General features: G+C 48.1%; 1 protein-coding gene across 2 annotated transcripts; it reads left to right on the plus strand.

Moving 5' to 3' along the window:
- The first annotated feature begins 3008 nt into the window (after positions 1-3008).
- LOC120933497 (transmembrane 4 L6 family member 4-like) lies at positions 3009-27449 on the plus strand. Of its 2 annotated transcripts, none has more exons than XM_040346733.1 (5): positions 3009-3263; positions 10962-11027; positions 17234-17403; positions 21015-21225; positions 27145-27449. In XM_040346733.1, the coding sequence occupies exons 1-4, from the start codon at positions 3081-3083 to the stop codon at positions 21211-21213; spliced, it is 618 nt and encodes a 205-aa protein (XP_040202667.1). In that variant the 5' UTR covers positions 3009-3080; the 3' UTR covers positions 21214-21225; positions 27145-27449. The 2 variants fall into 2 exon arrangements, with proteins under 2 accessions (XP_040202667.1, XP_040202668.1); XM_040346734.1 differs by having other exon boundaries at positions 27148-27449.
- The last annotated feature ends 202 nt before the right edge of the window (positions 27450-27651 follow it).

The following is a 27651-nucleotide window of genomic DNA, read 5'->3' on the forward strand; positions in this document are numbered from 1 at the left end:
CCCAGTCAAAGTCCAGACCCAAATCCAATTGAGAATCTGTGGCAAGACTTGAAAATTGCTGTTCACAGACACTCTGGGCCAGATTCACAAAAGAGATACGACGGCGTATCTCCTGATACGCCGTCGCATCTCTGTGTTACGGCCGTCCTAACTATGCGGCTGATTCATAGAATCAGTTACGCATAGCTAGCCCTAAGATCCGACAGGTGAAATTGACTTACACTGTCGGATCTTAAGGATGCAATTCTAGGCCGGCCGCTAGGTGGAGAGGCCATTGCGGTCGGCGTTGAATATGCAAATGACTAGTTACGGCGATTCCCGAATCTAACTTTACGTAGTTTCCGTCGAGTTACGCCGCGTAAAATTAGGGCTGAGCCCTAGTTGTTCTAAGCCATGTTAAGTATGGCCATCGTTCCCGCGTCAAAATTTAAAAAACCACGTCGTTTGCGTAAGTCGTCCGTGAATGGCGCTGGACGCCATTTAAGTTAACGTCTAAACAAATGACGTCCGTGCGACGTCATTTAGCGCAATGCACGTCGGGTAATTTACCCGACGGAGCATGCGCAGTACGTTCGGCGTGGGAACGCGCCTAATTTAAATGGTGCCCACCCCATTTGAATTGGGCGGGCTTGCGCCGAGCGCATTTACGTTACACCGCCGCAAGTTTACAGGTAAGAGTTTTGAGAATCGGGCACTTACGCTATAAACCTGCGGCGGTGTAACGTAAATCAGATACGTTACGCTGCCGTGGAGCAACGTAATTGTATCTGAATCTGGCCCTCTCCATCTAATCTGACAGAACTTGAGATATTTTGCAAAGAAGAATGGGGAAAAATGTCCCTCTCTAGATGTGCAAATCTGGTAGAGACATCCCCAAAAAAGACACTTTTCACATATTTATTTGTAAAAAAATTGAAAACCATTTATCATTTTCCTTCCACTTCACAATTATGTGCCACTTTGTGTTGGTCTATCACATAAAATCCCAATAAAATACATTTATGTTTTTGGTTGTAACATGACAGAATGTGGAAAATGTCAAGGGATATAAATACCTTTTCAAGGCACTGTACATTGGTGCAAGTGTGAGTCAAATGTTCTGGGACCAGGGACCCTGATGTAAGGAGCACTCTGATGGGAATCTGGTATAAGGAGCACCCTGATGGGGACCCTGATGTGAGGAGCACTCTGATGGGGACCCTGATGTAAGGAGCACTCTGATTGGGACCCTGATGTAAGGAGCACTCTGATGGGGACCCTGATGTAAGGAATAGTAATATGGGGACCCTGGTGTAAGGAGCACCGTAATGGGGACCCTGATGTAAGGAGCACTCTGATGGGGACCCTGATGTAAGGAGCACCCTGATGGGGACCCTGATGTAAGGAGCCCCCTGATGGGGACCCTGATGTAAGGAGCACTCTGATGAAGACCCAGATGTAAGGAATAGTAATATGGGGACCCTGGTGTAAGGAGCACTGTAATGGGGACCCTGATGTAAGGAGCACTCTGATGGGGACCCTGATGTAAGGAGCACCCTGAAGGGGACCCTGATGTAAGGAATAGTCTGATAGGGACCCTGGCTTAAGGAGCACCCTAATGGGGACCCTGATGTAAGGAGCACTCTGGTGGGAATCTGGTATAAGGAGCACTTTGATGGTAACCCTGATGTAAAGAGCAGCTTGAAGGGGACCCTGATGTAAGGTAGGACTCTGATGGGGACCCTGATGTAAGGAGTACTCTGATGGGATCGTGGTGTAAGGAGCACCCTAATGGGGACCCTGATGTAAGGAGCACTCTGATGGGAATCTGGTATAAGGAGCACTCTAATGGGGACTCTGATGTAAGGAGCACTCTGATGGGAATCTGGTATAAGGAGCACTCTAATGGGGACCCTGATGTAAGGAGCACTCTGATGGGAATCTGGTATAAGGAGCACTCTAATGGGGACTCTGATGTAAGGAGCACCCTGATGTAAGGAGCACTCTGATGGGGACTCTGATGTAAGGAGCACTCTCATGGGGACTCTGATGTATGGAGCACCCTGATGGGGACCCTGGTGTTAGGAGCACTCTGATAGGGACCCTGATGTAAGGAGTACTCTGATGGAGACCCTGATGTAAGGAGTACACTGATGGGGACCCTTATGTAAGGAGCACTCTGATGGAGACCATAGTGTAAGCAGTACTCTAATGGGGACCCTGGTGTAAGGAGCACCCTAATGGGGACCCTGGTGTAAGGAGAACTCTAATGGGGACCCTGGTGTAAGGAGAACTCTAATGGGGACCCTGGAGTAAGGAGCCCCCTAATGGGGACCCTGGTGTGATAAGAACTCTAATGGGGACCCTGATGTAAGGAGTACTCTGATGGAGACCCTGATGTAAGGAGTACACTGATGGAGACCATAGTGTAAGCAGTACTCTAATGGGGACCCTGGTGTAAGGAGCACCCTAATGGGGACCCTGGTGTAAGGAGAACTCTAATGGGGACCCTGGAGTAAGGAGCCCCCTAATGGGGACCCTGGTGTGATAAGAACTCTAATGGGGACCCTGATGTAAGGAGTACTCTGATGGAGACCATGGTGTAAGGAGTACTCTAATGGGGGCCCTATAATAAGGAGCACCCTAATGGGGACCCTGATTTAAGTAGTACTCTGTTGGGGACCCTGATGTAAGGTGCACTGAAATCTTTGGAGACCCCTGAGCTATATCATAGCAGAGTTTTCACAGCTCATCTATTTGTGTTGAGAAATGCAACAGAAAACCAATTTTTTACTTTATGAAAATAAAAGTTATGTTTTAGAGTCTATTGGGTTACCCATACATATTTCTTTAGCCTTTAGCCTGAATCTCGGGGTCATCGTGTCATGTCTTGTCATGTTTATTATGCAATGTGGAAAATTGTGCATAGGACACTGGAATAATTGATTTTTCCAGTCCAAACGTCACTATCAGGTGAGTCATTGTTATCAGAAGGCTGGGTCTGGTGTGAGGATATAAAGGACCAAGATCAATATATTCTTCACAGTCTCGTCTCCTTCCACCTTTTCCGATCTCTACGCTTGGATCGCCCACTGCTCGCCATGTGTACGGGAAAATGCTCCAAGTTTATTGGGATCTCCCTCTACCCTATGGCTGCCATTGCCGTAGTCTGCAACATAATCCTGTTTTTCCCGGGATGGAAGACTGAACCCATACAAAACCCAGGCGATCAGATGACTCCGGAAGTTCTGTACCTGGGGGGAGTCATCGGAGGCGGATTACTGGTACTGATTATATTGTCATTTATTATTTGCAAGTGCATATACCAAATCAAACAATATTTAAAGGGTGGGTCCGTTGGCAATTGATTTTATCATTACCTGCGCTATTGCATTGGAATGTCAATGATTGACCTGTGACATGAAACTTCCGCAACCTCATCTTAGTAGCAGAGTTTGGCTGTTCCTCATCCAGTTTTAAGGCACCTGTCTCTGTTTCAGGTAATGACTGTGTTTCAACTATTGGTATAATTAATTAACCACTTCAATACCAGGCATTTTCACCCCCTTCCTGCCCAGACCAATTTTTCATTTTCAGCGCTGTCGCACTTTGAATGACAATTGCGCGGCCATGCAACACTGTACCCAAATGAAATATTTATGTTTTTTTCCCACAAATAGAGCTTTCGTTTTTTGGTATTTGATCACCTCTGCAGTTTTTATTTTTTGCGCAATAAACTAAAGAAGAGCAACAAATTTTGAAAAACAACACAATATTTTTTACTTTTTGATTTAATAAATATCATTTTTTTTTTCAACCACTTAAAGGGTCACTAAAGGAATTTTTTTTTTTTGCTGAAATGACTGTTTACAGGGCATAGAGACATAATAGTTAACTGATTCCTTTTAAAAATGATTAAAAATTGATAAAAAAACAATCATATAATGTGCCTGCAGTGTAGTTTCGTTTTTGCTGTTGTTTCCTGGTTCTCTGATGTACAGAGAGCCACTAGAGGGCAGTCAGCCAATAGAGAGCAGTGATACTTTGTCTAAAACTCCTCAGCACCAATCCAGTTTAGTTTTACACACAGTAATCACACCTCCTTGATTAGTGACCACCGTGGGAAATCTCCCAGTACTGTGGTTATCAGGAAACAGGCAACCAGGAAGTGTCCAAAACAGAGAGGATTTACAGCAACATGAAAGCAAAAACGAACAATGAGGACATGAAACCAGGACTGCAGCAAGGTAAAGGAAGCTATTTAGCTAAAAAAAAAAATTCCTTTAGTGACCCTTTAAGGACCGCCTCCTGCACATATACGTCGGCAGAATGGCATGGCTGGGCACAAGCAGGTACCTGTACGTCCTCTTTAAGTGCCCAGCCATGGGTCCGAAGCTCCGTGACCGCGGCCGCAGGACCCGCGGACCCCGATCGCCGCTGGAGTCCCGCGATCGGTCCCCGGAGCTGAAGAACGGGGAGAGCTGTGTGTAAACACAGCTTCCTCGTTCTTCACTGTGGCAATGTCATTGATCGTGTGTTCCCTGATATAGGGAAACACGATCAATGATGTCACACATCCAGCCCCGCCCCCCTACAGTTAGAAACACATATGAGGTCACACTTAACCCCTTCAACGCCCCCTAGTGGTTAACTCCCAAACTGCAATTGTCATTTTCACAGTAAACAATGCATTTTTATAGCATTTGTTGCTGTGAAAATGACAATTGTCCCAAAAATGTGTCAAAATTGTCCGATGTGTCCGCCATAATGTCACGGTCACGAAAAAAATCGCTGATCGCCACCATTAGTAGTAAAAAATAAATATTAATAAAGATGCAATAAAACTATCCCCTATTTTGTAAACACTATAAATTTTGCGCAAACCAATCGATAAACGCTTATTGCGATTTTTTTTTACCAAAAATATGTAGAAGAATACGTATCGGCCTAAACTGAGGAAAAAAAAAGTTTTTTTTATATATTTTTGTGGGATATTTATTATAGCAAAAAGGAAAAAATATTGCATTTTTTTAAAAAATTGTCGCTCTATTTTTGTTTATAGCGCAAAAAATAAAAACCGCAGAGGTGATCAAATACCACCAAAAGAAAGCTCTATTTGTGGGAAAAAAAGGACGCCAATTTTGTTTGGGAGCCACGTCGCACAACCGCGCAATTGTCAGTTAAAGCGACGCAGTGCCGAATCGCAAAAACTGTCCGGGTCCTGTACCTGCATTTTGGTCCGGGTCTTAAGTGGTTAAAAAAAACGTTTTTCCCCCTCAGTTTAGGTCGATACGCACTCTTCTACATATTTTTGGTAAAAAAAAAATCGTTATATGCGTATATTGATTGGTTTGCGCAAAAGTTATAGCGTGTACAAAATAGGAGATTGTTTTATTGCATTTTTATTTATTTTAATTTACTAGTAATGGCGGCGATCTGCGATTTTTATTGTGACCGTGACATTGCGACGGACATATCCGATACTTTTGACACATTTTTGGGACCATTTAAATTTATACAGCGATTAGTGCTATAAAACTGCACTGATTACTGTGTAAGTGTGACTGGCAGGGAAGGGGTTAACACTAGGGGGCGCTGAAGGGGTTAAATATGTTCCCTGGGAGTGATTCTTACTGTAGGGGGGAGGGGACTCACAAGGGGAGGAGACCGATCGGTGTTCCTCTGTACTGGGAACACACATCGGTCTCCTCACCTCTGACAGAAGGTGGATCTGTGTGTTTACACACAGATCCATGGTCCTGCCATGATCACGGACATCACGGCCGCTGGGCACGCGCACCCGGGTCCCGAGAGATGCCACGGGCGCACGCCCCCTGGCGGCCGGGAAGCCCAGGACGTCATATTACGTTCATCCGGAGGGAGACAAGGGTCCTGCCGACGTCATTTTACTATGGCTCGGTAGGGAACTGGTTAATCATACACCTGGCTGTAATCCAGGTGTACAAAGTGTGCAAGTGTAAGGCCCCACACACACTATTAGATTTTCTGCAGATTTTTTGTCTTTAAATTTGTCCAAACCATATAATATGAGGTCAACCCTTAATGCCTCATACACACGATCAGATTTTCCGACAACAAATGTGTGATGGCAGGGTTTTGTCGGATAATCCGACCGTTTGTACACTCCATTCATGGGCGTCCGCTGAAATTTTTTCAGGGTGGGGCGCTTCGGCAGCAGCGATACAGTTGCATTTAACCCTTTCTTTAAACGCTAGCGGGGGTTAAAAGCGCCCCGCTAGCGACCGAATAGCGCAGCTAAAATGATCGTAAAGCACCGCTTTACCGATAATACGGCCAGCTGGCAGTGTGAAATAGCTCTTGAGATAATTCAGCCTCACTCCATGCCCATATAAATATAGCCTAGAGAATGTACAGACCCCCCTTCAACACAGATGCACCCCCCCTTCAGCACAGACCCCCCCCCCCTCTTCAGCACAGACCCCTCCATTTAGCACAGATGGACCCAACTTCATCACAGATCCCTCATTCTGCACAAACCCCTCCATTCAGCACAGACCCCCCTTCAGCACAGATAGACCCCCTTTAAACACAGACCCCCCTTCGGCACCGATGGACCCCCCATTCAGCACAAACCCACCCTCCCCCATCCAGTACCTCAGATCAGCCATCAGCGCTGCACAGGCACAGCAGGTTCCCTCCCCCTGTGTACACAATTACTGGAGGGGGAGGCGGCTTCACTCTGCTCGCTGTGCCTGTGTGACATCCGGCCCAGGAACGCTCAGACAGCCCGCGGCCGCAAAACTCTTCAACACCTTCTCGATTTTCCAGGGGGGGGGGGGTCAATTGCCCCCCCTTGCCCTATGGAGCGGACACCCATGACTCCATCGGACAATTGTTGTCGGAATTTCCGACAACAAATGTGGGATAGCATGCTTTCAAATTTTCCGACGACAAATGTGTCTTGTCGGATTATCCGATCACGTGTACACAACCCTGTCGGAAAAAAATCCAAAGTACAAACACGCATGCAATGAACCAATGCTAACCATAGTACAACATTGGCAGAAGTTGCTCAAAGGGTGGAGCTAAAGAGCTGAAAAAAACACATAAGGGTAGATTCAGGTAGCAATTACGCCTGCGTATCCATAGATACGCAGCGTAATTGCTAAGTAGCGCCGGCGTATTGACTTTCTGTATTCAGAAAGCTCGATACGCCGACTGTAGCCTAAGGCTGCATTCACACTTCAGCGTACAAAATCGCGGCGTTTTGTCCCGCGAATTGCGGAGACAAATAGCGGCGTTTTGTACTGCGATTTGCGGCGACAAAACGCAGCGATTGTGAATGCAGCCTTCACCCCCTCTATGGAGATGTTTCACATCTCCTATGCCGAACGCCGAAAGCCGCCTGAAAAAAAGGTCTGGGACTTTTTTTCAGGCGTTCGGCGTTCGGCGTGGAGATGTGAACCATCTCCATAGAGGGCAATGTAAAATCATCCCTCTGGCGTCTCGGGGCTGCAGCGGCGTCGCACTACAGGCGTATATACGCCTAGGTGTGAATGGGGGGTAAGATATGACTGGCATAAGGCTCTTATGCCATCGTATCGTAGGCTGCATTCTTACGATGGCCGCTAGGTGGCGTTCCTGTAGTGGTCAGTGTAGAGTATGCAAATTGCATACTCACGCCGATTCACAAACGTACGCGCGCCCGGCGTTCGAGTTTTACGTCGTTTGCGTTCGTCGATTTCTGCGTAAGGCTGCTCCTGCTATTAGGAGGCGCAGCCAATGGTACGTATACACGTCATTCCTGCGTCGCGATTTTCGAAATTTACGTCGTTTGCGTAAGTGAATCGTGAATGGCGCTGGACGCCATTTACGTTCACGTCGAAGCAAATGACGTCCTTGCGACGTCATTTACCGCAATGCACGTCGGGAAATTTTCCCGTCGGAGCATGCGCAGTACGTTCGGCGCGGGAACGCGCCTAATTTAAATGATCCACGCCCCCTACGGGATCATTTAAATTACACGCGGTTAAGCCGGCCACTTTTACGAAACGCCCCCGCAAATTACGGAGCAAATGCTTCGTAGCTCAAGTAATTTACGGAGGCGTAGCGTAAAAAAGGTATGCTGCGCATCCGTAGTAGTGCGCGCCCCTACCTGAATCTACCCCATAGTTTTGTGTATGTTGGCTGAAAAAGTTCTGCCGTCTGTATGCATACCAAGTTCACGGCCAACGCCCTTCGTACAAAATTCCACGGATTTGTCCGATGGAAATCCGATTGTGTGTACGAGGCTTAAATTTTCATTTCATTTTGTTTTTTAACTTTTGCACAGTAATATACAGTATGTGTTTGTGATATTGTGTTTTTAGCACGACAGCATCGCGCTGATTCTCGGCGACATGGTGCCGAGATCTCGCCGACATCGCACTCACTGGAATAGTGACAGCACATCCCAGCAAGTGCGTCATAGAAGCGACGGGAGATCCGACTCGGATTCCCGCCAATTCTACACGTGTGCGGCGTTTGTTATGAATCCTGAGGGGGAAGTCCCCGCCGGATTTTAGATAAAAATCCGGCATGGGTTCCCCCCCTCAGGAGCATACCGGGCCCTTAGGTCTGTTATGGGTTGCAAGGAGAGCCCCCCTACGCCGAAAAAAACGGCGTAGGGGGTCCCCCTACAATCCATACCAGACCCGTATCCAAAGCACGCTACCCGGCCAGCCAGGAAGGGAGTGGGGACGGACGAGCGAGCGCCCCCCCCCTCCTGAGCGGTACCAGGCTGCATGCCCTCAACATGGGGGGGATTGGGTGCTCTGGGGCAGGGGGGCGCACTGCGGCCCCCCCACCTCAGAGCACCCTGTCCCCATGTTGATGAGGACAGGGCCCCTTCCCGACAACCCTGGCCGTTGGTTGTCGGGGTATGCGGGCGGGAGGCTTATCGGAATCTGGGAGCCCCCTTTAATAAGGGGGCCCCCAGATACCGGCCCCCCACCCTAAGTGAATGAGTATGGGGTACATCGTACCCCTACCCATTCACCTGCAAGAAAAGTGGTAAAAACACAAATAAACCACACAGGGTATTAAAATAATTTATTATTCTGCTCCGGAGGCCTCCCCTGGCTTCTTTATTAGCTCTTTTACCAGGGGAAGCTTCTTCTTTGACGTCTTCGGGTGGGTGGGGGCCGCCGTCTGGTTCTCTTCCACCGCCGGGGGGGGTCGCTTTTAAAAAAGCCCCCACCCCCCGGCGGGTTTCCTCCGGCGTCTTCGGCGGGGGGGCTTCTTCTTCCGCTATCCCGACGGGTCTTCTCCGCTATCCGGGGGGTCTTCTCAACTCTCCGGGGGTCTCCTTCTGTCTTCGCCGCTCTCCGTTGTTGACTCGGCGCACCCCGGTTCTTCGTCTCGCTGTCCGGTGTCTTCTTCCGTGCTGTACGTCTTCTCCTTCCGTGCTGTGATGAGTTCTTCTTCCGTGCTGTGACGTCATGTTCTTCACTTCTCTTCTTCTCCCGATGTTGACACGCCGGCTTTCCTCTCTGCAATGACGGGTGCGCGGGTGCATCGGACCTATATAGGCCTCACAGTCCCATCATGCTCTGTACCTACCCATGTGATACCTACCCACGTGGGTAGGTATCACATGGGTAGGTACAGAGCATGATGGGACTGTGAGGCCTATATAGGTCCGATGCACCCGCGCACCCGTCATTGCAGAGAGGAAAGCCGGCGTGTCAACATCGGGAGAAGAAGAGAAGTGAAGAACATGACGTCACAGCACGGAAGAAGAACTCATCACAGCACGGAAGGAGAAGACGTACAGCACGGAAGAAGACACCGGACAGCGAGACGAAGAACCGGGGTGCGCCGAGTCAACAACGGAGAGCGGCGAAGACAGAAGGAGACCCCCGGAGAGTTGAGAAGACCCCCCGGATAGCGGAGAAGACCCGTCGGGATAGCGGAAGAAGAAGCCCCCCCGCCGAAGACGCCGGAGGAAACCCGCCGGGGGGTGGGGGCTTTTTTAAAAGCGACCCCCCCCCGGCGGTGGAAGAGAACCAGACGGCGGCCCCCACCCACCCGAAGACGTCAAAGAAGAAGCTTCCCCTGGTAAAAGAGCTAATAAAGAAGCCAGGGGAGGCCTCCGGAGCAGAATAATAAATTATTTTAATACCCTGTGTGGTTTATTTGTGTTTTTACCACTTTTCTTGCAGGTGAATGGGTAGGGGTACGATGTACCCCATACTCATTCACTTAGGGTGGGGGGCCGGTATCTGGGGGCCCCCTTATTAAAGGGGGCTCCCAGATTCCGATAAGCCTCCCGCCCGCATACCCCGACAACCAACGGCCAGGGTTGTCGGGAAGGGGCCCTGTCCTCATCAACATGGGGACAGGGTGCTCTGAGGTGGGGGGGCCGCAGTGCGCCCCCCTGCCCCAGAGCACCCAATCCCCCCCATGTTGAGGGCATGCAGCCTGGTACCGCTCAGGAGGGGGGGGGGCGCTCGCTCGTCCGTCCCCACTCCCTTCCTGGCTGGCCGGGTAGCGTGCTTTGGATACGGGTCTGGTATGGATTGTAGGGGGACCCCCTACGCCGTTTTTTTCGGCGTAGGGGGGCTCTCCTTGCAACCCATAACAGACCTAAGGGCCCGGTATGCTCCTGAGGGGGGGAACCCATGCCGGATTTTTATTTAAAATCCGGCGGGGACTTCCCCCTCAGGATTCATAACAAACGCCGCACACGTGTAGAATTGGCGGGAATCCGAGTCGGATCTCCCGTCGCTTCTATGACGGCTCTGTCTCCATCGCGGCAAGCCAGCTCGGCGCTGGCTCCCGCGATGGGGCTCGTAGGTGCTCAATCTCGCCGAGAAAGAGAGCGAGATTGACACAAAATCGGGTTCACCTACTGTATATGCACCGTATATATATAATACATACATTATATTTGCAAGATTTACAGGTGTTCATTTCTTGAATTTACTCATTATTATTATTATTATTTTATTTTTCCCTAGGTCCTGATTCCAGCCATTCACATCCAAGCGACAGGACGGCAGGGATGCTGCAACAACCGCTGTGGGGTATGTTCCTGATTGGATGTGGCTTACACATAGCAGGGCATATGATGTTCAATCACAGGCTAATTGTATTGCTTTTAGGCTTAATTATATTTATACTGTATATCAGTCAGAGCGTGGAAAGCAAGAGAAATGAAGACCGCCTGAAGTGTAGCTGAAAGGGTAACTACACTTTAGTGGGGAAAAAATAGCAAAAAAATAAATAAATAATATAGCATTTTACTGTTAAAACAGTAATAATAATAATATAGCATATTCAATTGCTACTCAAGTCATATTATAATTGATTTTTAATTAAAATGACCTTTCCTTTTCTATCTACAGAACTATAATTTTTTTGTAAAATACAATATGGCAACCTGGAGGTGTTCTGTACACAGATTCTGTACAGAGCCCCCCCCCCCCCCCCGCCAGAAATGCCATTTCCTGCTTGTGTGATTGGTTCACATATTTTCCCAGAAATCTGCACTAAGATACAAGTCAGATTTTGGAGTTAGATGTGGAGTTACTCTTTAAAGAGTAAATCCACTTTTGTTGAGAAAAAAAAACATTCCCCTCTGGGTGATCGATGTACTGAGTTGGTCTAATGGGAGTGGTTCCATCATTAACTGTCAGGTGTGCAGCTGCAGGGCACCAATGTGGAAATCTGCTGGGGCAGTATGTGCGGTGGCGGTATAGCGGCGCTATACTGTCGTAATTGCCGTGGAATTTCGGCGGTATTCGGACGCTAGCGGTGCGGTATTAACCCCCACTAGCGGCCAGAAAAGGGTTAATACCGCCGGCAATGCGCCTCTGTATTACCGCGGTGTCCCATTGTTTCCAATGTGAAGGAGCGGTATACACACCGCTCCTCTTACCGCTCCTAAGATGCTGCTTGCAGGAGATTATTTTTTTCTCCCGCCAGTGCATCGCCTCAGTGTGAAAGCCCTCGGGCTTTCACATTGAGAATGCTGGGGAAGGAGTATTCCAGGCGTTATTTATGTGCTATTTTTAGCGCTAAAATGTCTGAAATACTCCTCAGTGTGAAAGGGACCTCAGACGTGCTCCTATTGAAAGTATCTCTCCAAAAATGAAATTTTTGTTGCAGGGGATGCCTGAAATCTGACATGTATCTTGGTGCAGACTTCTGGGGAAATTGGCAAGCCAATCACACAAGTAGGAAATTATGTTTCTAGGGAGTAGTCAGTACACACTCTGGCCCAGATTCACAAAGGGCTTACGACGGTGCAACACCATGTACGCCGTCGTAAGTCCTAATCTGGGCCGTCGTATCTATGCGACTGATTGTTAGAATCAGTTACGCATAGATATCCATTAGATCCGACAGGCGTAAGGCTCTTACGCTGTCGGATCTTAAATAAATTTTTTTTTTTGGCCGCTAGGTGTCGCCTCCGTCGTTTTCCCCGTCGAGTATGCAAATTAGCTAGATACGCAAATTCCCGAACGTACGCACGGTCGACGCAGTGAAGTTACGACGTTTACGTTAGGTTTGCGCGGCGTAAAGTTGGCCCTGCTATATGAGGGGCAACCAATGTTAAGTATGGCCGTCGTTCCCGCGTCGAAATTTAAAAAGTCGTCCGTGAATGCCGCTGGACGCCATTTACGTTCACGTCGAAACCTTGACGTCCTATTTTCCGGACGGCGCATGCGCAGTACGTTCAGCGTGGGAACGCGCTTAACTTAAATGCTCCACGCCCCCTACCTGCCTAATTTGAATTAGGCGGGCTTGTGCCAGGTGATTTACGCTACGCCGCCGCAACTTTACAGGCAAGTGCTTTGTGAATAAAGCACTTGCCAGTAAAATTTGCGGCTGCGTAACATAAATGACATACGTTACGCCGCCGCAGAGATTTGCCGGATCTACGAGAATCTGGCCCTCTGTGTACAGAACAACTCCAGGTAGCCATATTGCAAAGCATTCTCAGAAAATTACAGCGGCTGCAGATTAAAAAGGAAAGGTGTATTTTAATAACATTCATCTACAATATGATTAGTGTCCAAATTATATGTGCTATATTATTTTTTCTTTTGTTTAATTTTTTCCCCCCACGAAAGTGGAGTTACCCTTTAAGCTTTAAATCTGAGCTCCAAGCAAACAGCTAAACACACAGATAAAATACATATATGGGAGAAGTTTTACCTGCCAAAGGATTTGTATTTCTCTTTCTCCAGTCCTGGGAGTCACAAGGCTCTACCACATAGCATTGTGCTATCTTGCGGAGCAGGAGACCTGCTTAACACTAATGCCCTGTACACACGATCGGTTCGTCTGATTAAAACGGACCAATGGACCATTTTCATCAGACGAACCGATCGTGTGTGGGCCCAATCATTTTTTTTTTTCCCATCGGTGAAAAAAAATAGAACCTGTTTTAAAATTTTCTGATGGTTAAAAAACCGATAGAAAAAAGCGATCGTCTGTGGGGAAATCCATCGGACAAAAATCCATGCATGCTCAGAATCAAGTCGACGCATGCTGGGAAGCATTGAACTTAATTTTTCTCAGCACGTCGTTGTGTTTTATGTCACCGCGTTCTGACACGATCCGATTTTTAACTGATGGTGTGTAGGCACGACTGATGAAAATCAGCTTCATCGGATATCTGGTAGAAAAATCCATCGGTACGTTTTCATCGGATAAACCGATCGTGTGTACGTGGCATTACAGGTCCTGTCCTTCCACTATCCTATGACTGGACAGTGAAAGGAGAAGCAGCAGATTGATGAGCTCATCTCGTTGTCACTCTGCTCTCTCCTTCTTGGCTCCTTGTGCTGACTCGCCCTCCCCTAGTCTGAGCTTTGCTGTACAGGGATTGCAAGAGGGTGATACCAGGTCAATTTCAGTTAGCTACACTGCTTGCATTAAAAAAAAGAAAAATGTCTTTTATATCTGCCTAGGGTTCAGCTTTGACATACCTCCCAACATTTTGAGATGGGAACGAGGGACACCTACTAGCAAATTAATGTAGGCATAGGCCCCCTGCCACACCCCCTTAAAAGAGAATTAAGCCCCCCCAAAAAAGGTTAATTAAATCTACACAGGCTTTTTTTTTACCATTACTGTTCCTTTATATTGAGTTTTAAAATTTAAAAATGTTGCAATTTAGAATTTGGATGAAAGGTTTAGCACAGGAAAACACTTTTTGATAGATAAAAAGTGCATTTTATACAACTATATAAATCAGACCAAAATGAGGGACAAATGAGCCGGAATGAGGGACAGAGGGACATTTCTCTAAATCAGGGACAGTCCCGCCAAATCCGGGACGGTTGGGAGCTATGGCTTTGACCTGGAGCTAAGTAGAATGATGACATTTTTGGGGCTCTAAGCCACAGCAACCAATCAAAAAGCAGATCACTAGAGGTGGATAACTGACTTCTAGGGCCTCGTACACACGATAGGATCGCCAGAGGACAACGGTCTGAAGGACCATTTTCATCAGTCCAAACCGATCGTGTGTAGGCCCCATAGGTTATTTAACCTTCGGTCAAAAAAATGAGAACTTGCTTTAAAATTTAACTGATGGACTTGTAACCGATAGCTCAAAACCGATCGTTAGTATGCAAAAGCATCGGTTAAAAACCTGCACATGCTCAGAATCAATTCGACGCATGCTTGGAAGCATTGAACTTCGTTTTTCTCAGCACGTCGTTGTGTTTTACGTCACCGCGTTCTGACACAATCGTTTTTATAACTGATGGTGTGTACGCATGACGGACCATCAGTCAGCTTCATCGGTTAACCTAAGACAACGGTCCTTCAGGCCGTTGTCCTCTGGCTATCCTATCGTGTGTACAAGGCCTAAATCCCCTTGGCTATGGCTGTCAGGCTTCCCTGGCAGCACCCTGGCTTTAATACTTACCAGTCATCGACTTACCTCATTGGAGCCCTTGTTTTAGGTCAGGCATTCAGAAAAGTTGCATTTTCAGCAACAGGTCAGAAATTGGAATCCCTCTCTTGACGAAAGGATTCCTCAACCTTGGCAATTACAAATGAAAATAAAGACACGGACTGAGTGGGTTTTATATGACCACATCAGCAAAAATTTTATTAACCAAAAAATAAAATAACTTCACGTAAAACATACCCGTAAGTGCAAATTCAACAAAGTAATGGCCAACAACAAGAGGTCTTTGGGTGTCTTTAGGGCACATTTTTAACTGGAATGGTCAGCCGCGTCCCAACCGGCTCAAAGACGTACCGACATTAGACATACTTCCATATTCCCCTCCCCCAGGGGACCTAGCTCCTGGGAGAACCACCGCTAACCAAGTGGAAGCGCCATACCTTCGATTGGCCCCACTAATCCTATAACCATGTAATTCCTCACTGACTCCCCCAAAGACCCCTTGACCAGCCAACTGCTGTGACAAAATGGAGCAATATACACCAGTCAAGACATTACACTCCTATACATTTTTATCATTTATTTATATATTTAGTTTTCTCTTTTTTCATATATATATATATATATATATATATATATATATATATATACCGTATTTATCGGCGTATACCGCGCACTTTTTTGCCCTGAAAATCGTGGGTGTGCGATATACGCAGATACTCGTTTACCGCGCTGTTTGAACCACTGCGCCGACATATACCGAGCGCAGTACACTCTGGCAGGGTTCGGCTCCGCTCGCGGTCACGTCCTGTGCGTCCTGTACGTCCTTTACACGAGAGGAGCCGAGCCTGTCCGAGTATACCCGAGTGTACTGCGCTCGGTATATGTCGGCGGAGTGGTTCAAACACAGCGCGGGAAGCGGGGATTCGACTCGGAGACACCACGATGGCCGCAGAAGGACGCCGGACCGAACAAGACCGCTGATGGACGCCCTTGCAAGACACCAAAACTGTAAGTATAAAACATTTTTTTCCCATGAATTTTAGGGCTACATTAGGGGTGCGCGCTATACGCCGGAGCGCGTAATAGGGCGATAAATACGGTATTATATATATATATATATATATATTTTTTTTAAACTCAATCAACACTAGATACACAATAGCACAACTACCTGTCCAATGCGGTAACCCCATAACAACAGGGACCTAGCTGACCGTTCCCTGACCCTGTACCTCCCCTAGTCTCCTTCCATTATCTCTTCCAGGTCTCAGCACCCGACCAAAGTTCTGCTTGCCTGACAACTAATAAAACATTATTCTAGTGATATAAAAAAGTCACTTGACCATCTGCAATATAATTATCTTATCTTGTGTGCAATAATGGAAAGAGCAGGTGGAGTCATCTGACCTGCATGGGTCATTAAGGCTCTCATCACATCTGCACGGGCTCCCCCTACTGGATAAACGTGTGCACAGCAGGGGGGGTGACTACTTTGTCGGAAAGGTACAGTAGACCTGGGAACCCCAGTGAAATTATATTAAGCCATTAGCTGTATAATGCGGTTGTACGGTTCTTCTAGTCTTGCACATAAAAACAAAGATCCGGGACCTCCTTACTTGTGCCATCTTGGTGCATGAACGAGGGGAAAAACCCACACATCTGCAGATGTACTGAAGGTTTCTTCCGGGTCTCAAAGGCTGGTAAGAGCCCTTTTGGCACACCTGTGCATATGTGGAATTGAGCGCACAACATTCTTGCCTAGAGGAGAAATGGGGAAAAGCTGTCCAGTACAAAAAAAAATACAAATAAGTATTAAATAATTGTGTATTAATATGCTATACTATATCATATTGTGCTTTATCTGGGTTTACAGTATACTGCTGTATAACACAAATGCCAATCTTTGTAACTATATTAAGTTAGACTTTAATATTCAATTTCATATTGGTATTTTATACAGAAGTGTGTAATGCTTTACTCTAGTATTGTATATTACTAAATCACACTACTATACTATGCAGCACCTTTCGATAATATCATTGTTATGCTGTACTACTATGCAGTTGGCATTATTGAATTATTTTATATTTTATTATATTATTTTACATTATATGGGATTTTTCTAACAGTACTGATAAAAAGAAAAAAGTAGAGAAGGTTTATATTGCCATTTATGTTTGAGTTGGGGAGATTTTTCTCCCACTTCCTGTTCCAGAGACCACACGGGACAGATGATCTTACCATTCCTTTCTCTCTCCAAAGTTTCCATGAAATGTTTTGTCTGGAGTTAAAGTTTAAAGTCGTAACAATCAAGATTTTGATTGATGCATGACATATATACCCCCTTTCTGCTTGTAGATGTTCCTGTCAATCATCTTTGCAGCTATTGGCGTGGCTGGATCGCTGTACGGTTTTGTCGTATCCATTGTGGGCATGGTGAAAGGACCAGTATGTCAGTACAAGCCTTTACTAAACCTTACGCAGCTCAAATGGGGCCGACCCTTTGACTCTGAGCTAGAAGATTTCAGGTAAGTCCTGCTAATCATCTAAGCCTAAAACAAGCACCAATTTTATACATGGGAATTCAACTCCAGCCCAAGTCAGTTATAGGCACCCTATGAGCAATTCTCAGTTTCCATGGCCTCTAGTGCCCACTGAAGTTTTGGCAATTAACAATCTTGGGGGTAGAATGATAGAGATGAGGTTTAGTCCTATGATGAGCAAAATTTGAGGCTCCACATAGGCTCTTGGGTTGATCTGAAGATTATCATGGGTTCTTACAGGCAGAAAAAGATGCAACCCTTAAGCACCCTTGTTACCTTTTATTTTAGGCCAGGTGACTTGTCTGAAACCCTTTAAGATTACAGCAGCAACAGCAATGCAGCTCTTTGTGGTGACCTCAAGTCTTTTAACTGAATTTTGGGAGCCCCTTCAGATTCAAAGCCTTGACTATACATTGGACCCCAACTCCAGCCCCAAATCAATTTTAGGTCCCCTTTGACTAAATGTCAAGTTGAATGGCCTCTTGTGTCAACTGAAACTTTGGCAATTCACATCTGAACACCAGGGGGGAAATTAGAATGCTGGAGGTGAGGCTAAAGCCTCGTACACATGATCAGTCCATCCGATGAGAACGGTCTGAAGGACCGTTGTCATAGGTTAACCGATGAGGCTGACTGATGGTCCATCGTGCCTACACACCATCGGTTAAAAAAAACGATTGTGTCAGAACGCAGTGACGTAAAACACAACGACGTGCTGAAAAAAACGAAGTTCAATGCTTCCAAGCATGCGTCGACTTGATTCTGAGCATGCATGGATTTTTAAACGATGCTTGTGCCTACTAACGATCGTTTTTTTTCCCATCGGTTAGGAATCCATCGTTAAATTTAAAGCAAGTTGGCTTTTTTTTAACCTATGGTTAAATAACATATAGGGCCCACACACGATCGGTTTGGACCGATGAAAAGGGTCCATCAGACTGTTGTCCTCTGGTTAACCTATCGTGTGTACGAGGCCTTAGTCTCATGATGAGCATAAGTTGAGGCTCCACATGGGCTCCTGGATTGATCTGAAGATGGTCAAGGGTTCTTACAGGCAGAAAAATATGCAACCCTTCAGCACTCTTGTTACCTTTTACTTTAGGCCAGGTGACTTGTCTGAAACACTTCTTAGGCCTCGTACAGACGATCCAACATGTCTGATGAAAACGGTCCGCGGACCGTTTTCATTGGACATGTCCGCTGGGATCATTTGGTCTGATGGCTGTACACACCATCAGACCAAATTTCCCACGGACAGACGACACAGTGACGACGCGGTTACGTGGCGGCGACGATGACGCTGCGACGTGCGCGAACCCGGAAGTTCAATGCTTCCACGCATGCGTCGAATCACTTTGACGCGATGCGCGGGTCCTCGTACTGACCATCGGACATGTCCGGCGGACAGGCTTCCAGCGGACATGTTTCTTAGCATGCTAAGAAACAGTTGTCCGCTGGAAACCTGTCTGTTCGGCCGGAAAATTGTCCGGTCGGCCCTACACACGACCAAACATGTCTGCTGAAACTGGTCCGACGGACCAGTTTCAGCGGACATGTTCGGTCGTGTGTACGAGGCCTAAGGCAACAGCAGTTGCAGTAACAACAATGCAGCACTTTTTGGTGATCCTAATGCCGCGTACAGACGATCGGACATTCCGACAATAAAACCGTGGATTTTTTTTCCAACGGATGTTGGCTCAAACTTGTCTTGCATACACACGGTCACTTAAATGTTGTCACACAAAATCCATTCTTGTAAATTCCGATCGGGTGTGGACAATTCCGATGCACAAAATTCCACACATGCTTTGAACCAAGTATGAGACGGAAGCGCTAGGTATGGTAAAACTAGCGTTCGTAATGGACATTCGTCACGCTGTAATGGACTGAAAAGCGTGAATTGTCTCTCACCAAACTTCTACTAACACAACTGGTATTGAACTTCCCTTTTCTAGTGCCATCGTACGTCACCGCGTTCTTGACGTTAGGAATTTCCGTCAACATTTGTGTGACCGTGTGTATGCAAGACAAGTTTGAGCCAACATCTGTCGGAAAATAAATCCACGGTTTTGTTGTCGGAATGTCCGATCATACGTAAGCGGCATTAGTCTCATGAGGAGCAGAACCTAGGCTCGTAACTTGATCTGAAGACTGTCATGCAACCCTTCAGCACTCTTCTTACCTTTTATATAAGGCCAGGTCAACTTGATCTTTTGTTGAGTTGAAGAGTAGGCACTAGTTGCATTAGAAATCTTGGTGGCAGACAGGGCGGCAGCCTGGAGCTTTTTGTTAGACAAAAGATTGTGTTACTGGCATCCAAAAATATGGTGTGTTGGGTGGCTGTATAACATCCTGCCACCCGAAGCTGTGATCTTTGTTGCCAACAAACAGTTATTGCAAAGCATGTGCCCTGGTTGCCCATGTCCAATAATACCTCTGCTAGGCAGGTAGACAGCCTTCTTGCATTTCAAGGCTTCAGTTTCACTTTAACCATGAACCTTTAACCATAGCTACTTCTAAATAAGAGGCAGACCCTACACCATATCAACTCCAGCCAAATGTGTCCCCTGGACTAGGGTTGTCCTGATACCGATACTAGTATCGGTATCGGGACCGATTCCGAGTATTTGCGGGAGTATTTGTACTCCCGCAAATGCCCCCGATGCCTCATCCGATACTCGCCCCCCCCTGCCTGCCGCCGCCGCCGCTTGGTTAATACGGGCGGGGAACATTACAGCTTTCATTTGAATAGCTGTAGTGTTTCCCGCCGCGCCGCGTATAGACACTCCCCCTTGCTCGGGTGAACTGTCCAATCCCGAGCAAGGGGGAGTGTCTATACGCAGCGTGGCGCAAAACACTACAGCTATTCAAATGAAAGCTGTAATGTTCCCCGCCCATATTAACCAAGTGGCGGCGCGGCAGCATGTAGGTAAGGGGGACATGACTGCATATATGGGGGGGACATGGCTGCATATATGGGGGGGACATGGCTGCATATATGGGGGAGACATGGCTGGATATGGGGGGGGACATGGCTGGATATGGGGGGGGACATGGCTGCATATGGGGGGGACATGGCTGGATATGGGGGGGACATGGCTGCATATGTGGGGACATGGCTGGATATGGGGGACATGGCTGGATATGGGGGGACATGGCTGGATATGGGGGGACATGGCTGGATATGGGGGGACATGGCTGGATATGGGGGGACATGGCTGGATATGGGGGGGACATGGCTGGATATGGGGGGGACATGGCTGCATATATGGGGGGGACATGGCTGCATCTGTGGGGGGACATGGCTGCATCTGATGGGGGACATGGCTGCATTTGTGGGGGGACATGGCTGCATTTGGGGACACATTTTAAAAAAAAGTATCGGTATTCGGTATCGGCGAGTACATGAAAAAAAGTATCGGTACTTGTACTCGGTCCTAAAAAAGTGGTATCGGGACAACCCTACCCTGGACCCTGAAAGTTTTTAGGAAGTACACTAAGGGAGTAAAGGAGCTCTTTCAGTGCTGCCCATACTTAGCCAAGCCCCTTCTATTAAGAGACGGGGTAACATTTGTTGTTTTCCTTCTCTCCTGCAGCAATGACAATTACCTGTTCAACACAAACCTCTGGAGCATCTGCGTCTACCCTGAAGGAGTGGTGTCTTTCAATGTCGCCCTGTTCTCCCTGGTGCTGTTTGCCTCTGGCATCTCCCTCATCCTCTGTACCATCCAGGTGTTGAATGGGCTCTTTGGCTGCCTCTGCGGTACCTGCCGGGATAAAAATGACTTGGTCTAACTGCTAGCACAGGTATGGCTGCTACTCGCGAATGAATGAACTCTGACGAATGGTCTAAAAATGCAAGCTGCCAAGTTATCCATCTAAACTACTGGCTTCAGTCCTTTCAGGAACAAGCCTGCTGTAAAAAAAGTGTCACTATACACGCTCGGGGTCAGAGATCCACTAAGCCAGCTATTCTCAACCAGGGCCGGACTGGCCGACCGGGATACCGGGAAAATTCCCGGTAGGCCGCCTGCTATCAGTCAAATGAATCAGCTCAGCTGTGGGCCACGGCCGCCATCGCGGTCGCCATCGCGGCCGCACTTTGCATTTATATGCCTGCCCTATGCCTAGCTGCACTCCAGTGTCATGTTAATGTCACACATTATTAATAAAAAGCAGCGGCGGGCCGGCCGCCAGCGGGTTGCGGCCGCCATGCTCGCCGCTGCACTTTCCTTGATTCCTTCCCGCTCTGTGTGGACTGGAGCGATCACGTGTCTGAGGGAGGGGAGGAGCCGAGCAGGGGAACCGAACGTCCCATCGTCCCGTGCGGCGCCAGCACCGCCCACTTTGTTTCTCCTGCAGAGTCACGTGACAGTGTGAAGGCAGAGGAGAAGTGAACGGCGCCGGCTATCCTTGGAGCACAAGGTGAATGAAATCTTGTATGCTGTATCTCGACTCTCTCACCATATAACGGTGCACCCCCCCGGGCCCCCCTCCTCTCTCTGTCTGTATAATAATCTGAGAGAGGGAAGGGGGGGGGTGTGAGTGCACCGTGCACTGGTGGTGTGTGAGAGAGAGAGATTTTACAATTTGCAGGGGCAGAAAAGATAGGTGCAGAGAGGGGGGGGGGGGGGGGTTGACCATGCAATGGGGAAAGAGATTATACAGTCCATATTACAATTTGCAGGGGCAGCAAAGGTGACAGAGGGGGGGGTTCATGGTGCACCCCCCTTTCTCTGTCACCTTTGCTGCCCCTGCAAATTGTAATCTGGACTGTATAATCTCTTTCCCCATTGCATGGTCAACTCCCCCCTACTCTCTGCACCTATCTTTTAAATGCAAAAAAAAAAAATGTGTCATTTGAAAAAAAAAAATAATAATAATCTGCCTGCGCTTAGGACTGTGAATTGGGCTGCTGCCCCCCCTAGAAACCAATCCCCTAAAAGGGGACCCAGTCACCCAGTCCCCTGCTGTCACCCAGTCCTCTGTCACCCAGTCCCCTGCTGACACCTAGTCCTCTGTCACCCAGTCCTCTGTCACCCAGTCCCCTGCTGACACCTAGTCCTCTGACACCCAGTCCCCTGCTGTCACCCAGTCCTCTGTCACCCAGTCCCCTGCTGACACCTAGTCCTCTGTCACCCAGTCCTCTGTCACCCAGTCCCCTGCTGACACCTAGTCCTCTGACACCCAGTCCCCTGCTGTCACCCAGTCCTCTGTCACCCAGTCCCCTGCTGACACCTAGTCCTCTGTCACCCAGTCCCCTGCTGACACCTAGTCCTCTGTCACCCAGTCCCCTGCTGTCGCCAAGTCCTCTGTCACCCAGTCCCCTGCTGACACCTAGTCGTCTGTCACCCAGTCCTCTGTCACACAGTCCCCTGCTGTCACCCAGTCCTATGTCACCCAGTCCCCTGCTGTCACCTAGTCCTCTGTCACCCAGTCCTCTGTCACCCAGTCCCCTGCTGTCGCCAAGTCCTCTGTCACCCAGTCCACTGCTGACACCTAGTCCTCTGTCACCCAGTCGCCCAGTCCTCTGTCACCCAGTCCCCTGCTGTCACCCAGTCTTCTGTCACCCAGTCCCCTGCTGTCACCCAGTCTTCTGTCACCAAGTCCCCTGCTGTCGCCAAGTCCTATGTCACCCAGTCCCCTGCTGTCGCCAAGTCCTCTGTCACCCAGTCCCCTGCTGTCGCCAAATCCTCTGTCACCCAGTCCTCTGTCACCCAGTCGCCTAGCCCTCTGTCACCCAGTCCTCTGTCACCCAGTCGCCTAGCCCTCTGTCACCCAGTCCTCTGTCACCCAGCCCTCTGTCACCCAGTCCCCTGCTGTCACCCAGTCCTCTGTCACCCAGTCCCCTGCTGTCACCCAGTCCCCTGCTGACACCTAGCCCTCTGTCACCCAGTCCTCTGTCACCCAGCCCTCTGTCACCCAGTCCCCTGCTGTCACCCAGTCCTCTGTCACCCAGTCCCCTGCTGTCACCCAGTCCCCTGCTGACACCTAGTCCTCTGTCGCCCAGTCCTTTGTCACCTAGTCGCCCAGTCCTCTGTCACCCAGTCCCCTGCTGTCACCCAGTCCCCTGCTGTCGCCAAGTCCTCTGTCACCCAGTCCCCTGCTGACACCTAGTCCTCTGTCACCCAGTCCTCTGTCACCCAGTCGCCCAGTCCTCTGTCACCTAGTCGCCCAGTCCTCTGTCACCCAGTCCCCTGCTGTCACCCAGTCCTCTGTCACCCAGTCCCCTGCTGACACCTAGTCCTCTGTCACCCAGTCGCCCAGTCCTCTGTCACCCAATCCCCTGCTGTCGCCCAGTCCTCTGTCACCCAGTCCCCTGCTGTCGCCCAGTCTGCTGTCACCCAGTCTGCTGTCACCCAGTCCTCTGTCACCCAGTCGCCAAGTCCTCTGTCACCCAGTCCCCTGCTGTCGGCCAGTCCTCTGTCACCCAGTCTGCTGTCACCCAGTCCTCTGTCACCCAGTCGCCCAGTCCTCTGTCACCCAGTCCCCTGCTGTCGCCAAGTCCTCTGTCACCCAGTCCCCCTGCTGTCGCCCAGTCCCCCTGCTGTCGCCCAGTCCAAGTGACAAGTGACACGCTGAATCTGGTAACGGGATGGGTGGCAAGTGACACACTAAATCTGGTAGCAGGGGACGCATGGCAAGTGACATGCTGAATCTGGTGACAAGTGGCAAGTGACATTTCCGAGTGTCTCCGATGCTCTCTGGCGCCCCCCACCTCTGGCCACATGCGGTATTGCATGCAATTGAAGTCAATGCGGAAAAAAATATTTTCGTTTCCATTAACTTCAATGGGGAAACTCACTTTGATATGTGAGTACTTTGGATTACGAGCATTCTCCTGGAGCGGATTATGCTCGTAATCCGAGGTTCCACTGTATATATATATATATATATATATATCTCCCTAGCCCTATGTGCTTTCATATCTGTCTTATCTTTATATAATACGATCTTTAAATGTTTCTTTAAAATGTATGGTTTTCTCTTTTATGAACAAGAAAATAATGACGTTATGATGTTGGGCTGGTATAATAATGCTATGGGGCTGGTATGAAATGTTTTCCAGGGCTGGTTTTTACTCCCAGTCCGGCCCTGTTCTCAACCAGCATTCTGTGGAACCCTAGGGTTCCTCCAGAAGTTGCTAGGGGTTCCTTGAGCTGTGGTTGATTGACCTCCCATCTGATGAAGCCTGCTTAGCCTATGCTCCGGACCAATGGCAAGTCAAACACAAACATAGTAGAACATAAATATATAGCGTAATGTAAACTCAACACAACATAATGTAACACAACTGAAAAAGAAATGCAAGTAATAAGGGCTCGTTCACACATTCTTCACTCTTTTAAGAGCAATCTGCATTCGGATTTCTCTCTAGTCTAGAGCGCATTTTACAGCACTGAGGAGTTATTGTATCGCCTCCTCCCTTCTTGCTTTAACCCCTTGAAACCGAGCATTAGTGTGCTGCAGCCCTGTGCATTGCATTCGGTTGCGGGGCACTTGCTGAATGGTCTCATTCACTGGGATGGGTTACACATGGCAGGTGCTATGCCCTCTGAAAGAGACAGGAAGTCTAATTCCTGCATGTATACACCCCCGGCACATACAGGGGGGAATGGGGAAGTGGTTGGGGGGGGGCAAAATGTGGCTCAACTGTAGGGTTTTACTTCCCAACTGCAAGTATGAATGAGCCCTAACCTAACATAGTAAACTATAATAAAACAAAACTTAAAAAAACATAATAGAATATAACATAGCATAATAAAACATACAGCAGTGGTTCTCAACCTGGGGGTCTAATGAGGATTTGCCAGGGGTCACCGAATCCTGGTCTGTTCCTGAAGCCGGCATCACTCTCCCAGCTTTTTTGCTATCCCTGGAGCCTGTGGCCACCCAGCTGGGCTGTTCCTGGAACTCGCAGCTGCCCACACAGCCTCTTCGCAGGCGCCCATTCAGTTCACGGCTTGGCTGGGGGGCAAAGACTAGAGGTCATCTGACAGTTGAGGAATGTAAAGGGGGAGGGGCTGGAGGAGACCCTATCTCCTGATTTTGCCATTGGTGTCACTGCTACGAGACACCACGGTGAAGCCGGAGGTACAGTGAGTGACACTACCTGTGATTATAGTTGCCATTAAAAGGACTCAGGGAGGGGTTAGGGGCGCAAATTACTCTTGTCTAGTCTTGCCTTGGGTGCTGACAACCCACGCTACGAAAATAATTTTACTGTGTTAGGGGTCCCCACAACTTGGGAAATTTTATCAAGGGGTCACGGCACTAGAAGGTTGAGAACCACTGACATAGGCCCCGTACGCACGATAGAATCCATCCGCAGATAAATCCCAGCAAATGGGTTTCTGCGGATAGATCCTATGGTGTGTACACGCCAGCGGATCTGTTTCCGCGGAGAAATCTCCTCTGGGATGGATTCCAGCAGATCGGATATTTGCTGTGATGCACAACAAATCCATCTGCTGGAATCCATTCCAACGGATGGATCCGCTCGTCTGTACAGACTTACCGGATCCATTCGTCCAAAGGGATTCCCCGCACGCGTCGTAATGATTTGACGCATGCGTGGAATTCCTTATATGACAGCGTCGCGCCCGTCGCCGCGTCATAATCGCGGCGACGGCGCGACACGTCATCGGCAGAGGATTTCAGCGCGGATTTCAATGCGATGGTGTGTACACGCCATCGCATAGAAATCCTCTGAAATCCTCGAGAGGATTTATCCGCGGATACGGTCCGCTGGACCGTATCTGCGGATAAATCCTCTCGTGTGTATGGGGCCATAGAGTAACATACAACAGACGGTAGCATAACATTTTATGGCACACTATAATAACATGACAAAATACAACATAAGTGAACATAAAGTAAAATAACATAACACAAAGAAACATAAAATAACACAAAATAATATAACATAATCTAACTGAGCATAACAAAACAAACAGTAATTAAACTAACTTTAACATAATTAAACATAGCGTATTATAACTAAATGTACCAGAACAGGAAATAAAAAAATATGTAATGTAACTGAACATAACATAAGGAAACACGACATAACTGAACAGAAAAGAACTAACAGCTTGTGCACCTCTACATAGAAACCAATCAGCTTCCAGGTTTTATTGCCAAAGCTAATTAAACAAGCTGAAGTTAGAAGCTGGTTGGCTTGGCTACTATGCATAACTGCACCAGATTGTGAGTGCTCCAGTGTTATCAAATCTCCCCTTAGAGCCCTTGCTCACCGAGCCGCCCCGAGCGTCGGCGTTAAAAGCCGCTATTTTTAGTGGTGCTTTACCATCAGATTTGTGGCGCTTTTTCGGCCGCTAGCGGGGCGGTTTTAACCCTTACTAGCGGCCGGAAAAAGGTTAAACGCACCGCTGGCAGTACGGCGGTTGCTGGCGGCACTGCCCATTGATTTCAACGGGCAGGAGTGCATTAGGAGCGGTGAGTTCACCGCTCCTAATGCGCTCCAAAGAAGCTGCTGGCAGGACATTTTCTGACGCCCTGTCAACGCACCACTCCAGTGTGAAAGCCCTCGGGCTTTCACACTGGAGTGAATGGAGGAGCTGTTTAAGAGGCGCTTTAAAGGGTGCTATTTTTAACGCTATAGCGTCTGCAAAACGCCCCAGTGTGAAAGTGGTCTTAAGTATCATAGCTAAACCATGAACTAACATAAACATTTGTCATTTCTTTTCTTTTCTGATGCACCAGAAGCTCCTCCTTCCATCTTTCAACACTCCGCCCCCAACACAAAGGCTGGCTTCTTTGGACCTGGTCACCTGATGTCATTCTTACGGAGCACCTGTTAATCTTTTGTGTGCGATGATGAGGGAATGAGAAGGTGATCTATACACCATGAGACACAATGAAGGGACACTGTCCACTGGACCGGCTTCTCTCGCACAGAGGATTCTGGGAAATTTTCCAGATGTGTATATAGATTTTCTATTCCTGTTTTTTATAATTTATATTGATGTTATGTTGTGAATAAACTGAGATGTAGAAATGTATGAAAATGTGGGTTAAAATTATTCCTTATGCTACCATTTTAAAGGGTTAATCCACTCCAGACCGAACGAAGACAAGTGCCCTCCACAAGGGTTTCTGGCTCCAGATCTCTTCAGCTAGCTTATGTCTTACTCATCCTGCTACATTCTTCATAATATCTCACAAGGGTGCGGTGCTATCCTTCAATAAATAAAGTGCATACATCATATA

Source organism: Rana temporaria, chromosome 3 (genome assembly GCF_905171775.1).
Source record: "Rana temporaria chromosome 3, aRanTem1.1, whole genome shotgun sequence".
Taxonomy (NCBI): Eukaryota; Metazoa; Chordata; class Amphibia; order Anura; family Ranidae; genus Rana; species Rana temporaria.